The 15840-nt window shown below is 37.8% G+C and overlaps 1 protein-coding gene across 11 annotated transcripts in view; it reads right to left on the bottom strand.

Moving 5' to 3' along the window:
• IDE (insulin degrading enzyme) overlaps positions 1 to 15840 on the bottom strand; it is a 139511-nt gene that overhangs the window by 57171 nt on the left and 66500 nt on the right. For 10 of the 11 annotated variants that reach the window (XM_072806111.1, XM_072806112.1, XM_072806109.1 and 7 more), the window contains one exon: positions 5002 to 5124. In XM_072806111.1, coding sequence (XP_072662212.1) covers positions 5002 to 5124 — 123 coding nt within the window. Of the gene's footprint in view, positions 1 to 1600; positions 1731 to 5001; positions 5125 to 15840 lie in introns of those variants that run through there. The other variant, XM_072806116.1, reaches the window with a different exon arrangement.

The following is a 15840-nucleotide window of genomic DNA, read 5'->3' as shown; positions in this document are numbered from 1 at the left end:
AAATGTTAGAGTCTGTGAGTGATTTTGAGGGGGAAAAGTAAATAAAATGGTGAAAAGTGTCTTGGGTAGGGAGACTAGAGGACTTGGATCCTAATCCTGGCTTCACCAACCTTATCAACTGACTACTTGGAAAACCTGGTTAACCACTTCTGGTTCTGTAAAATGAGAACACTGGGTAAGATGATCACAGGTCTCTTCCAAGGTCTAACGTTGTATGATTCTGTATCAAAATATGGCAAACTCATCCAAAGACTTGTAATTGTTGGTAGAACTACATGGCCACTTAAATTATTCTGTGTTATCACCTACCTATATTTTTTAAAGAGTTATACTTGAAAAACTTATAAAGCTGTATGTATAGTATGTTTACTGTAGCGCTGTTTATAACAAAAACTGGAAATGACCTAAACATCTATGAGCATGTGAATATTATGAAATGTCTACACATTAGAATTTTATGCAGTCATTAATAATGGAGAGATCTCTATGTGCTGATACAAAAAATATCTCAAAGCTCTATTAAATGAAAACTGCAAGCACTCTCAGTTAATTTTTTAACAGGCATACCTATATATATGAATAAAATTCCAGTTTTGGAAGTGTAACAAGAAATTACTTAAGGTGAGATTTCTGAGGAGAAGGCATTGTCATCACAGAGGAAAAAAAAACTTGATTTACACTTCATACCTTTCTATGTGGAATACACTTTTTTCCATGTACACCTATTTCTATCATTCAAAAAATGAAAAAAGGAAAAAGGTTCCTTCCCCACCCCCCAAAGTAATCTGTCTTTCCAATTTGGGGCTCAAACTCATGAACTCTGAGATCAAGAGTGGCATGCTCTACTGAGCCAGCCAGGTATCCAAAAGGTTATCTTTTTATAAACAAGGTAACATCTCACCTTGATTCTGTCTCTCCAAGAATAGGTTATTTATAAATGGTATAAACACTGATCAAGTGTTACCATCAGGAAGCATTTGGATCAAATAAGAAATTTCTCTTAATATTCTAGGACCCATTTGGAACTTTTTCATGAACTCTCCAGAGAGTATTTAATCACTATTTGAGATTTGCATTTATATAGTATGAAATTCTCTAGTAGAGACAAATATAGGCCTATGAATATGGCATTTGCACTTTACTTATAAAATGTACATATTTTTACTTCAATTTTTTTGACATGTATGTAGGACCTCAAAATGTCCAGAGCCAAATACAAGGCAGATGAGTAGCTGCTTATTATATGACAAGTAAACTTAGGAATGGAGTGGGTATATTTGGAGCAAGAGATGACAGAGATATCTTCATGCACAGATGGAACATGTGACTTGAAACAAGGGCAGTAAACAAAGACTTATCAACCTGAGGTGCTGACAACAGCGGGGTCCTTTAGAGCAAGGTTCTACCAGGTGTGCCTTTCAAGTATTTCTACTTTAAAAGCTTAAGTTAACAATGTAGCTTTTTAAGGTAAAGCAGCTATATGATGCTGCAGTCTGTCTTCTCCACTACACAGTGAGTTACTGGAGTTCAGGGAAAGGAGTCCCTTTCATCGTTACATCACGAGGACTTGGCAATCCCAAGGTCTGTACTTGATAGTTACCTATTTGCCAAGTTTCCAGGTAATTAGTGCTGCCACAACTAGAGGGATGGTCCCGTGGGAGAACAGAGAAAAACTTTTTTGTCCCTTTGTGACAGAGATCCTTCCACATGGTTACTCTTTTCTCTCCCCTCATCCTAGAAGAAGGAGCGGATTTTCTATTAATCCTCTGAGAGATCCTGTTTCCTCCTCATAACTCTTATAGCAAGGACACCTCTTCCAGGACCCTTACCAATTCCACTGAACTTAGCACACTAAGTTCACAGTCAGTCACACTAGGAGAGTGACATGTATATCATCAGAGAACTGAAACATCTTTTAGACACTTATTCTGTCACTTCCACTAAACACAACACGGAACACAGGCCTCCTACCTGATTCATCTGTTGTCATCATTAGTTGCCCAATAAGTGCTTATGGAAATCAAGGGTTTTTTTTGTCTCAATACAACACAGACAAAAATATTCCCAGGACTAGGCTCTAAATACCAAGTGATATTTAACACTCTAGAACTACCCAAAAAAAAAAAACCAAAAAACACTCTAGAACTAGCTACCATTAGCAAGCACACAGAATTACAGATATACTTTTTATTTTGTTGGCATCACTCTTTGGATCAATTTTATATCCTGGTTCTTATTACCAACTTAAAATATATATAGTTGCTTATTTTCTGCTTACAAACTAAAATTTGTCAAAAGTAGAAAACCAACAATAAATGTAAAAAGAAGGAAACAAAAGTCATCATAATCTCATGATTATGGAATGCTAAAAGTAGGTACCCTTTATGGAGCATTTGCTACGTGCCAGGCACTATGCTGAACACTTTTGCATTATCTTGATTAAATCTCATAAAAGTTATGAGATAGCACACCTCCATTTAAAAAATGTAAAAACGGGATCCCTGGGTGGTGCAGCGGTTTAGCGCCTGCCTTTGGCCCAGGGCGCGATCCCTGGAGACCCGGGATTGAATCCCACGTCGGGCTCCCGGTGCATGGAGCCTGCTTCTCCCTCTGCCTATGTCTCTGCCTCTCTCTCTCACTGTGTGCCTATCATAAATAAATAAAAATTTTAAAAATATAAATAAATAAATAAATAAATAAATAAATAAATAAATAAATAAATAAATAAATAAAATAAAATAAAATAAAATAAAATAAAATAAAAAATGTAAAAACTAAAGTTCAGGGACCTGAAGTAACTTTATTAGCTCGAGGCCACACAGCTAAGTAAGTGGTATATCTGGAATTCAAACCCAAGCTGTAAGAGTCTAGAGCATGAGTTCTTAACTACTTTTATCACATTAAATTTCTAGCATGTTTTTCTATTTTGTTGTATGTCTATACCATATATGTATATTATAATTTTTTATAAATCCCTAAATGGGATCATATAGTACATAGTTTTTTTACGGTGCTTGTGTTTCTATTGGACATATTAAGAATATTTTCCCGTGTTCTTAAAATGCTGCCATTAAAATTGATTCATTCAGTATATATTTACCATGTGCATATGATGTGTCAAGAACTAACTCAGACACTCAGGACAAAGCAGTGAACAAAACAGCTTCTATTCTCAAGTAAATTACTTTCTAGTACGGTGAACAATGATAAATATTTAATATTTCAGGTGGTGATAAATGTTGTAAAGAAAAATAAAGCAGATAGGAGAACAGAAAGTGGGAGAAGAGATGCAATTTTCTATAAGATGCCCTATTATATAGTTATAACATCATTATTTAACCTATCTTCTATTAATGATCAGACCATTTCTAACTTTTCACTAATAAGTATGATACTGACAGAAACATCTTAGTGCATCACCTTTTTGAATAAATCTGGTTATTTCCTTAGATTGCATTTCTTGAAGTAAAAACATACTTTTTAAGGGTGATGTACCTTGCTAACCTGTTCTCCAGAAAGTCTAGAGCAACTGCATAAATTGTTTATACCACCACCAATACAAAAGTGCACTATTCCTCTGAGTATTACTTAAAAACAATAACAAAATTATGGTAATTTAACAAGTGGAAGCACTATACTGTATCCAGTTAATTTGCATTTAAAAAGTCAAGCCCTTATATAGAAGCAGCCCAAGTGTCCATTGAGAGATGAATGGATAAAGATGATGTGGTATGTGGTATGTGGTATGCATACACAATGGATTATTACTTAGCCATAAAAACGAATGAAACCCTGCCATTTGCAACACACAGAATGGACTAGAGAGTATAATGCTGAGTGAAATAAGTCAGAGAAAGACAAATACTATATGATATCACTCATGTGGAATTTAAGAAACAAAACAAAGGGGGAGAAAAAAGGAGAGAGACAAACCAAGAAACAAACTCTTTAAAAAAAAAAAAAAAAGATTTTATTTATTTATCCATGGGGGGGGGGGGGCGGGCAGAGACACAGGCAGAGGGAGAGGCAGGCTCCATGCAGGGAGCCCGACGTGGGACTCAATCCCAGGTCTCCAGATCACGCCCTGGGCTGAAGGCGGCGCTAAACTGCTGAGCCACCCAGGCTGCCCAAGAAACAGACTCAATGGCAGAAAACAAACTGATGGTAACCAGAGGGGAAGTTGGAGGGACAGGTGAAGTAGGCGATTGGCATTAAGGGGTACACTTGTCGCGATGAGCACTGGATGATGTATGGAATTGTTGAATCACTATATTCCAGAAACTAATACAACACTGTAAATTAACCAACTGGAATTAAAAACTTTAGAAAAATAAGACTAAAAAATAAGAAGATAGGGGATCCCTGGGTGGCGCAGCGGTTTGGCACCTGCCTTTGGCCCAGGGCACGATCCTGGAGACCCGGGATCGAATCCCACATCGGGATCCCGGTGCATGGAGCCTGCTTCTCCCTCTGCCTGTGTCTCCGTCTCTCTCTCTCTCTGTGACTATCATAAATTAAAAAAATAAAAAAAATTAAAAAAAAAAAAGAAGATAGACAAGAGTCAATTTGCTGTTTATATTCCAAATCATTTTTCCAGTGTATCATCTGCCTTTTTCCCCCCCTATCATTTGCCTTTTAATCTTATTCCTAGTTTTCTGAATTGTTTTAAGGTCAAATCTGCTCATCTTTCCTTTTATATCTCCTTTCTTTGCTTTTATAGGTTTATAATACCTACTAGTAATTTATATTTTTCTCAGGTCTCCATTTTAAATCATCTATACTCCTTTTTAGAACACAGAGTTATAAAAAAGAAGAAGAAAAAAAGAACACAGGGTTAAAAACAAAATTCCCCCCTTCATATATTCTCCAATAAGGAGATCATTTTCAAAAGCCTCTGAGCAGATAAAAGGCCGTATCTTCTATCCTTCTTACAATATTTTGAAAGAGCCAAATGGAAAACTTAGATTATCTAATTCTATGAAAAATCTTAAGGATTCTTACCTCGACCTAACACACAAATAGCCATTAAGTTGGATGAATAATAAGTAGAGTGGAATTTCAGTAGCTCTTGCCTGACATCAATGCCTTCTTGGTTTGGTCGAGTCTCTAAAGTGTATTTGTTACCTAAAAAGGAAGAAAAACATTTCTTAGCAAAACATAAATATGCAGACTTTAAAGTTATGGAATTATTACTGACATTGTTATAAAGTAAACTTAAAAACCAGAGTTCAAGCTAACACACATAATGATTAGTTAATATGTCTGAATGTATGTGGAATCAACAGGAGAGAAGAGTACAAATTAATAACATTTTAAACTACAGAGGGTTTTCCCTCAGGAACCTAAAGGGCTTTATGAAAATTATACACCTTAAAATCCCTCTGAGATAGAGGTATGATGAGCACTTATAGGACAAAATGAGATCTATGTGGCCTCCATTCACACTTACTTTAAGTTTCAATTCCCTATGTGCTCCATAATTAATTGAAGAAAGTCACAGAGGGATCTTTTCGGAAGTTGCCAAGTTATTTGTGGAAAGAAATGTACTATTCTTGGCTGAAACATTAAATTTGTGATGTGAATAAATTCTCATGGATTTGATCTAGACTGGTAAAAATAGGATATGATGCTAATTTTATAAGTCTCAAGCAATGTATAATATATATATATACACATACATACATATATATATATGTATACATACGTACCACTGAGAGCTCTTATGAAATCTAATAACTAACTCAATTAGGGCAAACTATGCAAGTCAATAGCAAATGGTCACAATCTCTAAGTACTACCTTTCTAATAAAAATCCTGTAGTTTAGGGAATTCAGAGAATTCTAATGATTGGTGTCTCCCTAAAAATGGCATTTTGACTAGAAAGATCCTAAAATTTTGCATAGAAACTTTTATTGTTGTTCCTGCTTACTCTACTAAGTGGTTGCTATCTTCCATCTGCAGAGATGAAACTATGACAGAACACATTCTTTATATATTTTCTTTCCTTGGGTCATTATAATGGCTGTACTGAACTGGCATTGGAATCCACTCATTAAATTGGGTATCTAGAGAGAACCACCAGATGGCGTTCTTAGATCCAGTCTTTAGCCTTGTAGAGCTGCATAATACTGAGCCAAGATTTCATGCCTGAATGCTTGAAACAACAAATGTAGCATGTGCAAGCAACAGCCTAGCAAGTGCCCATTAACTTAAGTCACAAAGTGATCAAATGTACTCAATATTCACTAGCAGTAGCCTGCTAGTCAAGTTTTCAGGTTTTTTTTTTTTTTAAGATTTTATTTATTTATTCATGAGAGACACAGAGAGAGAGAGGCAGAGACACAGGCAGAGGGAGAAGCAGGCTCCATGCAGGGAGCCCGATGTGGGACTTGATTCCAGGTCTCCAGGATCATGCCCTGGGCCGAAGGCAGGTGCCAAACTGCTGAGCCACCCAGGTGTCCCAAGTTTCAGGTTCTTAAATAATTCTCTCAGTTTCTCACTAAAGATGCAGCTCAATTCCAGATTTGCTCTACTTGAGGTCCTGAGACATTCTCCAACTCAACTGGAGAGATTCAGGTGCTCTTAAAAATATCCAGAAGAGGGGGCACCTTGGTGGCTCAGTCAGTTAAATATCTGCCTTCGGCTCAGGTCGTGGTCTCAGTGTTCTGGGATTGAGCCCCGCATTTGGCTTCTTGCCCTGGGGAGTAGGGAGTCTGCTTCTCCCTCTTTCTCCCTCTGCCCACCCCCCCACTTGTGGTTGCTTTCTTGTTCTCTCTCTCAAATAAATAAAATCTTAAAAAAAAAAAAATATCCAGAAGAAAAAGCAACCTTACTGGGTAATGATTTCAAGTCCTTTCATATTAAGGTAAACTCTTCCTTTTCTAATTGAAAATTCTAAAAGCCTCAATTCTAGGAGTACGAGTCTTTATAGTTTCCTTAGTTATTTACACTGCCAAGCTCAGATTCCTACAATATGTGAACTAAGAATGACATACCAGGGTACTCAAGTTTGGAGATATTAAGTCTTATTTCAACAGACAATCAATGTGATAGTGTGAGATCAAAACCAGAATTTTAGTCTAAATGTGACCTGATTTGCCTACCCACAATCACATCAATGTTCTAGGTTTAAAAAAAGCTTAAACTTCATATCAAACGTTATGAAGACTGAGATCATGGCCTCCAACTAAACTTAAAAGTTCCTTCAGGTTGGCCAGCTCTAGAACATTCTGCTTTAATTTTCATGCTCCTGGGATGCCTGGGTGGCTCCGTGGTTGAACATCTGCCTTTGGCTCAGGTGTGATCCTAGAGTCCCTGGATCAAGTCCCACATCAGGCTCCCTGCACAGATCCTGCTTCTCCTTCCTCTGCCTATGTCTCTGCCTCTCTCTCTCTCTCTCTCTCTCTCTCTCTCTCTGTCTCTCTCTCTGTCTTGTGAATAATTTTTTTAATGTAATTTTCATGCTCCTGAATATCCTACCATTTTATCCTTTTTTTTTTTTTTTTACAGATTTTATTTATTTATTTGAGAGAGTATGTGCAAGCAAGAGAGTACAAGTGGGGGAGCAGCAGAAGGAGAGAGAGAGAGAGAGAGAGAAGCAGACTCCCCACTGAGCAGCGAGCCCAGACATGGGGCTGGATCTCAGGACCCTGAGATCACGATCTGAGCTGAAAGCAGCCGCTTTACCAACTGAGCCTCCTACCCCTGGTTTCACTGCCAAGTCATGATCTCAGGGTTGTGGCTCTGTGCTGAATGAGGAGTCTGCTTCACTCCCTCTCCCTCTCTGTGCGCACAAAAGCACGTGAGTATGTACATGCTCTTTTTAAAAGAAATAAATCTTAATTTAAAAATAAAAATAGAGATAAAGTAGGAACATACCCCAAACACACTAAAACACAGATCATGGCAAAACACTATGTTATATTAAAATGACCCAAAGAACTGCGACAGAATACTAGACTAGCAAAGAGAATGAATAATCCACTGTTTATATGCAGCAGTATAAATAAAGTTCACAACATTAAGGTAGTGTGAAAGAAGCCAGACACAAGAATATACACTTCTTCATTTCATTTATATAAAGCATAAAAACAGGCAAAATTAATCTGGGTTATTAGAAGTCAGATTGAGGTCACCCTTAGGGGATGGACAGTGACTACAAAGGGGCACAAGCAGTACTAGTGAGTGCAGATAATGCTGTTTCTTCACTGGCTGCTGGCTCCATGATGTGCTCAGTTTTTGAAAACTCAGTGATTGATACAATAATACCAGAACATTTATTTAATTGATTATTCAAATAGCAAAAATAAAAACAATTTATCAGAACCACACACATTTTTCTGCATCTTTACTCTACTTTACAACAAAAAGTTAAAAAGAAAAAAGTGCCAAAGAAGCCATTGTCAACAACAATGTAGCTCACCTGAGGCCCTAAATCGAATGATACCAGATCTCTGGTCAAACTGCTAAACAGACACTCAGTCACATTTGCTCTGAAAAGTGGCTTTTAGCTATAAATAGATACCATTCTATGAATCTACATTTTCAACTCTTGGCTGCCTAGATGTTTTCACTCTTTTTTTTTTTTTAGATTTTGTTTATTTATTTATGAGAGACACAGAGAGAGAGGCAGAGACAGAGGCAGAGGGAGAAGCAAGGCTCCATGCAGGGAGCCCAATGTGGGACTCGATCCCAGGACTCCAGGATCATGCCTTGAGCCAAAGGCAGGCGCTAAACTGCTGAGCCACCCAGGGATCCCTGTTTTCATTCTTTCTAATATGTGATGACAGAAGGAAATTACAGTCCATTTGGGAACACCAGTTCTATATCCTCTGAGGTACCTAAATTAGAAAAGGAAAGTCAGTTCTCCACTATGACTGACTCTCTTGGGATCAGGATAGTCAGCTCTCAATCCATCGACAGAAACATGGATACTAGGTACGATGAGCCAACCAAAAAAAAATTTTTAATAACTTTTTGAAATAATAAATCAATACATATACAAAGCATTTTCTTTGGCAACTGGCAGACGAAGAAGTCAAAGATTCAAAGGATAAGAAAGAACTGACCAGCATACATCATTACTGGCTTGAAGACAGGGAGGACCATGGAGCAAGGAATGCAGGTAACATTTAGGAGCTCGAAGCAGTCCCTGGCTGACAGCCAGCACAGAAAGGGTGATCTCAGTCTTATGGCTAAAAGGAACTGAATTTTACCAATGGTTAAGAATGACCTTGGAAGATGTTTTTCCCCAAGCCTTCAGATGGGAACTTTATATAGTCAATATCTTGGTTTCAGCCTTGTGACACCATGAGTAGAGAATTCCAGGCCATGCCAGACTTTGGACTTATAAAACTAGGAGCTAATAAATGGGTGCTGTTTTATAAATATAATAATATTTTTTAAAAATATTTTTTATTTATTTACTGAGAGACAGTAACAGAAAGCACAGAGGAAGAGTGAGAAGCAGGTCCTCCTGCTCAGCAGGGAGCCCGACCTGGGACTTGATCCCAGAACCAGGGGATCATGGTCTGGGCCAAAGGCAGATGCTTAACTGACTGAGCCACGCAGGCATCCCTATAATAATACTTTTAAAAACCCAAAAAACAAAAGGGCCAAAGAGTCAGGCTTGCCATTAAGTTTATTAATCCTTTTATAACAAATCCTTGTATAACTCCTTTAAAAGAGTTTACTAAAAACAGGAAGGCTAGCTGATGGAATTTCTTTAGAAATCGTTAGATGAGGAAATGAAGGGAAAAGTAAGACATAACGCACAGAACTCTGTAATTTGTCCCTAAATCAACTAGACTCTGTTCACAGAGGAACAGGCACTGGCTTAGGTGTTCACAGAACTCTCATCTAATCCAGTTTCAGCCATCTTCTGGCTGCATAACCTTGAACAAGTTACTTTACTTCTCTTAGGCTCTATCTCGATTCTGACATTGGTAGGAATGCATCAAATTAGAAAAAAATCCATGTAATAAAGCTTAAGAGTAATATTTAACATTCAGTAAGTAGCAAAAATATGGAAGTCCGATGATACCAAATGCTGTTTAGAGATGCAGAGAAGTGAGAACTCAGCCACTGCAAGAGAAAGTATAAACTGAATCAACCGCCAAAGCAACAATTTGGCAATATCTACTGAATATGAAGATGTGCATGAATATTCTACTTCACAGTAATTCCACTGCTGGATACACGTACCCTAAAGAACTCTGTGCATAAGGACATATGCACAAGAATGCTCATAGAAGCACTATTCCTTTAACAGGAAAACAGGTAAACAGTGATATATTCAATGAAATTTTCAAATAGCAGCAATAAAAATTTAAAAACGTCCCTGAGGTACATTCACCAATATGGTAACTCTTACAAATATCATGGTGAATGAAAAAATACAAATGGCAGAGATTACTCACAATAAAATACCATCTTTGTAAAACTAAAAACTATAAAACATATTGCTTAAAGGGAAATACATGACTAGTGATATTTAAAAAAAAACAACATGGTGGGACACCTGGGTGGCTCAGCAGTTGAGCATTTGCCTTTGGCTCAGGGCGTGATCCCAGAGTCCCAGGGTCGAGTCCCACATCGGGCTTCCTGCATGAAGCCTGCTTCTCCCTCTGCCTGTGTCCCTGCCTCTCTCTCTCTCTCTCTCTCTCTCTCTCTCTGTGTCTCTCATGAATAAATAAATAAAATCTTAAAAAAACAAAACAAAATCATGAGACTTGACAGTCATCAAACTTAAGACAGTGGTTACTTCCCAGAAGCGGGAGGAAAATGCAACTGGAGAAGAGTACATCAAATGCTCAAACTGTACTTATAATGCTCTGTGACTTTAGTAGTACACAGAGAATGATCTGGCAAATATTTCTAAACCTATCTTTTATGACATAACTAATCTGTAAAAATGTTATAGTAGTCAACATAACCCTTGATGTATAACAAAATAAACATACAATAAACAGCAGATACTGTTGTTACGATGTGAATTTTATCTATGAAGGACTCCTGGCTTCTGAGATCACAGAAACTAATGGCATTATAGTAGAAAAGAAAAGCTCAGCAAATGGTCTAGATGACTTTCCTCAACCTAACAATCCATGCATGGAGAAAAATGGGAATATGGCTGGTATAATAACAAATACCAACCAGTCTAGTCTCTAGATACATACTGTCTAATTTAGTACTAACTCAGCTAGTCATTCATATCAAACTGAAATACTGCTACCAAAACCCTGATTCCTATCTTTCTGGCTCTGTTACCATTACAGTGAGCTCCAGCAGGGGACTGAATGGACACCAGGGCAGCTTACTGAGACACTTCCACTCTGGACCCACTGGAGAGAGCACTGGCTTGGCAGATGGGAGATTGAGGATTTCTGGTCCTGACTCCATCATATATCAATTAAGCAACCTTAGAAAAGTCTCTCATTATCTCTAAGGGGTCATTTATTTGATCTGCAAAATAAGGACTATATGCCCAGTTGTTAAGAGCCAGGGCTCAATCCCTGACTTCTCCGGCTCCTAGCTGTGAGATACAGACAAGTTTCTTAACCTCACTAGGCCCCAGTTTCCTTACTTGTAACTAAGAATAAGAAGAGACCCAACCGGGATCCCTGGGTGGCGCAGCGGTTTGGCGCCTGCCTTTGGCCCAGGGCGCGATCCTGGACACCCGGGATCGAATCCCACATCGGGCTCCTGGTGCATGGAGCCTGCTTCTCCCTCTGCCTGTGTCTCTGCCTCTCTCTCTCTCTGTGTGACTATCATAAAATAAAGTAAAAATTAAAAAAAAAAAAAAAAAAAAAAGAAGAGACCCAACCTCAAGGATTGTTAGTATGATTAAATGAATAGTCTGTGTAAAGGCTTAGCACAGAACCTGTCAGACAATAATTACTTAATATTAACCTGGGTTGTTGTGAAGCTGATGTAAAGTGATAATCAAGATGAAAAAGGTTTTGTAAATTATAAAGCTCAGTAAATACTATCTTATATTTTCATTGTAACAACTACTTTAAATTCTATTAAAAAAAAAAAGAAAAGCTTACAAATTCAGTACTAATATATACAAAAATTGAATTCATTTTCCTGGAAAATTCTGAAGCCAGGAATTTCTTATACTGCAGAAAAGACTGAGTTTGAAGTTTTAGAAATCTGTTTTAGAATCTAAAGCTGTCTGCAACCATATGTCTGATAAGATTCTCAAGGAAAGGTCAACTTGATAGTTATAACCATAAAAATCTTAAATGTCTGAAAACGCAAGATTCTGAAAGTTTTGTTAATATATCTACAGGTAGTTACTTGGAATTACAGTTAACCCTTGAAAAATGCAGGTTTCAACTTCACAGATCCACTCATATGCAGATTTTCAATAAATACAGTACATGTATAAATAAATACAATAAATACTGTAAATGTACTTACTCTTGTGACTTTAACATTTTCTTTTCTGTAGCTTACTTTCTCATAAGAATACAGTATACAATACATATAACATACAAAATATGTGTAAACTGATAGCTCATGTTATTGGTAAGGCTTCTGGTCACACAGGCCATTAGTAGTTAAGTTTCCGGGGGAGTCAAAAGTTATACAAGGACACTTGGCTGGCTCAGATGGGGGAATGTGTAACTAAAGCCTTTTGGGATGTATGAATTTTCCTATAAAATTAAAAAGGGCAATTCTCTTACACCTGGATTAGTATATGCAAGTACAAGATGCAAGTCAAGAGATGGGACTAGAAGTGAAAACCTTGTAAATGCCCTAATAAAGCACCTGTACACTTGATTAATCCTGTTCTGGATTTCCATAAATTTCTAGTTTTTCATAGACACATATCCTAGGCAAGGAAAAAAATAAGACAGTAACAACACCCATGGAAAAACTTAGGTAATATTAAATGACTAAGTAGGCTGAATATATCAAATATTTCTATGTGCAAACAAATGAGTCATCACTGAAGGATGCTGGAGAACCAACTCATTTTGAAAACTGTAAATGAAGGGAATGAATCAAGCATTTGTTCTGCCTTTCCTATAAGTATAGGAGAAATAACAGAATTAGAATTAGGGAGGCAATGTTTTGAGGATCAGTGGTTGCAACACTACAGAAAGACAACTGGACTCTATATGCCCCTGATGGAAGAACACACCACCATGTCAAAATACCCATGGAGCGTCTGAGTGGCTCAGTCAGTTAAGCATCTGCCTTCAGCTCAGGTCATGATACCAGCATCCTGGGACTGAGTCCTGCCCAGCTCTCTGCTCGGTTAGAGTCTGCTTCTCCCTCTTCCTCTACCCCTTCCCCCTGCTGGTATTCTCTCTCTCAAATAAATAAATAAAATCTTCAACAACAACAACAAAAAACATGAACCTGATCAAGCCTCCATATCCAACTGCCAATTTGTGGAAATACAAAGGTCAGAGAAATGTGTAAAACTACACTGTTGGGAATGCAAGCAGGAAAATCTAGGCTACAGCAACCAACCTAATCCTGCAAGAAGTATATTCCGCAGGGGTGAGAGGAGGGAGATGAAGGATGAATCTATACCTGTATACCAAAAGATATTTAAAGACCTTTCAATTATTAACATTGAACATTATGTGGACCCTAATCCCAACAAATTTTTTTAATTATATATTTTTATGAGACAAGTAGAAATTTGAAAACTAGATATTAGACATTAGTGATAATATTTTATTTTTGTTGTTTTTAGAAGAGTCATCATCTTTTAGAGACATACTGAAATATTTATAAGTAAAAGGATATGATGTCTAGGCTCTCTTCAAAATAATACAAGAGGGTGAATGGGATTGTGGATTAGTCAGGGCAGAGTGATGCATACATAGGGTTCATTACAGTATTTGTCTGCTTTTGTGGGTTTTAAAGTCTTTAAAAAGGAAGAAGAGGGGAGACACCTGGATGGCTCAGCAGTTGAGCATATGCCTTCAGCTCAGGATGTGATCCTGGAGTTCCAGGATCGAGTCCCACATTGGGCTTCTGCATGAAGCCTGCTTCTCCTCCATCTGCCTATGTCTCTGGCCCTCTCTGTATAAATAAATTAAAAATATATGAATAAATAAATTTTAAAAATAATAATAATAATAAAAAGGAAGAAAAGGGGACGCCTTGGTGGCTCAGGGGTTGAACATCTACATTCGGCTCAGGGCATGATCCCAGGATCCCAGAATTGAGTTCTGCATTGGGCTCCCCACAGGGAGCCTGCTTCTCCTTCTGCCTATGTCTCTGCCTCTCTCTCTGTCTCTCATGAATAAATTTTAAAAATCGTAAATAAAGAAATAGGAAGAAGAGAAAAGGGATGGAGGGAGGGGAGAAAAAGTAAATGATTAACAAAATCAACGTCTGACTTTTGTGTCATTATCATTATCCCAAGATCAGGAGTCATTCAATTACCTTCTGGTTTATATTTTTCTGTTTTTTTTTTTTTTAAAGATTATTTATATATTTATTCACAAGAGACACAAAGTTGGGCAGAGACATAGGCTGAGGGAGAAGCAGGCTCTCTGTGGGAAGCCTAATGCGGGATCATGTCCTGAGCGAAAGGCAGACACTCAACCACTGAGCCACACAGGTGCCCCTGTATTTTTCAGTTTTTTTTAATTTATTTATTTTATTTTTTAAAAGATTTTATTTATTTATTCATAGAGTCAGAGAGAGAGAGAGAGGCAGAGACACAGGCAGAGGGAGAAGCAGGCATCATACAGAGAGCCTGATGTGGGACTCGATCCAGGGTCTCCAGGATGACGCCCTGGGCTGCAGGCGGTGCTAAACCGCTGCGCCACCAGGGCTGCCCATTTTTCAGTTTTAATGTATTTCCCTGCTCTGTTCCTTCTTCTTCCTATGGAAAAGCATGCTCTGTTATAACTAAACTGTTTTAACTCGTGTGCTCTAAGACACTGGTTCATGCCTTAGTCTTTTCTTCTTCACACAGTTTTGGGGGCCAATCTAACATTATGGCAAAGAACACAGGCTTTGAGTTCATACTGACCTGATATTAAATCCTCTAACTTACACAGAATTTCCACTATCACCCTACCTCCCTCTCCCTGCATCCCCCACAAGGCTATTCTCTCTCAGTTCATCTCAGCATCTTGTCAAAGGGCATGATGAAATTTCAGTATTGTGGTGAAGGTTAAGTGACATCATATTAGGTAAAACACCTACCCCGGGTATGGTGTTTAATACTCATACAATAAATATTATTTCCCTTCCCTCTTGAATAGTTGGCTGTTCCCTCCTTCTACTTAAGAAAATCCTACCTACCCTTCAGGAGAATTCAGTTTGCACCTCATCTGAGGCCCCGGAAAATTCAATTCCAGGGAATCCTAAGCAGGTAGAATAGAATAGTGATTAAAAGCACCAGATTTAGGTTCAGATCACGGCTCCAGCACGTAAAAGCTGAGTGACCCCAAGCAATTTAATTACCTTCTCTGAAGTGTTAGTTTACTCATCTATAAAATGAAAATAAGAGCACATACCTACTGAGGATACTGTAAGAATTAAGTTAAATAATCCAGGTAAAGTACTTAGCACAGCACTCAATAAAACTTAGTGTAGAGGAAGAGAAGGAAGAGAAAAATCCTGGAAAATCAAATCCAAGGTTATACTCCAGTGAAATCCTTGGTTTATCTTAACTCTCCAACTCAACTATAAGCACCTTGAACGTAATGATATTGGTCACATTTCTTTGCATATCCCGATGTATTTTACATGTAGGGGGGTTAAAAAAAAAAACAATTATTTGTTAACTAAGAGAGAAAACATCATCTGGGCTAACTTGCTTTAATTCTTCTAATCTTATGGCACTTACTACAGAGC

This window comes from Canis lupus, chromosome 29 (assembly GCF_048164855.1).
Source record: "Canis lupus baileyi chromosome 29, mCanLup2.hap1, whole genome shotgun sequence".
In the NCBI taxonomy this organism is placed as follows: Eukaryota; Metazoa; Chordata; class Mammalia; order Carnivora; family Canidae; genus Canis; species Canis lupus.
This window is presented reverse-complemented; position numbering and strand designations above follow the sequence as displayed.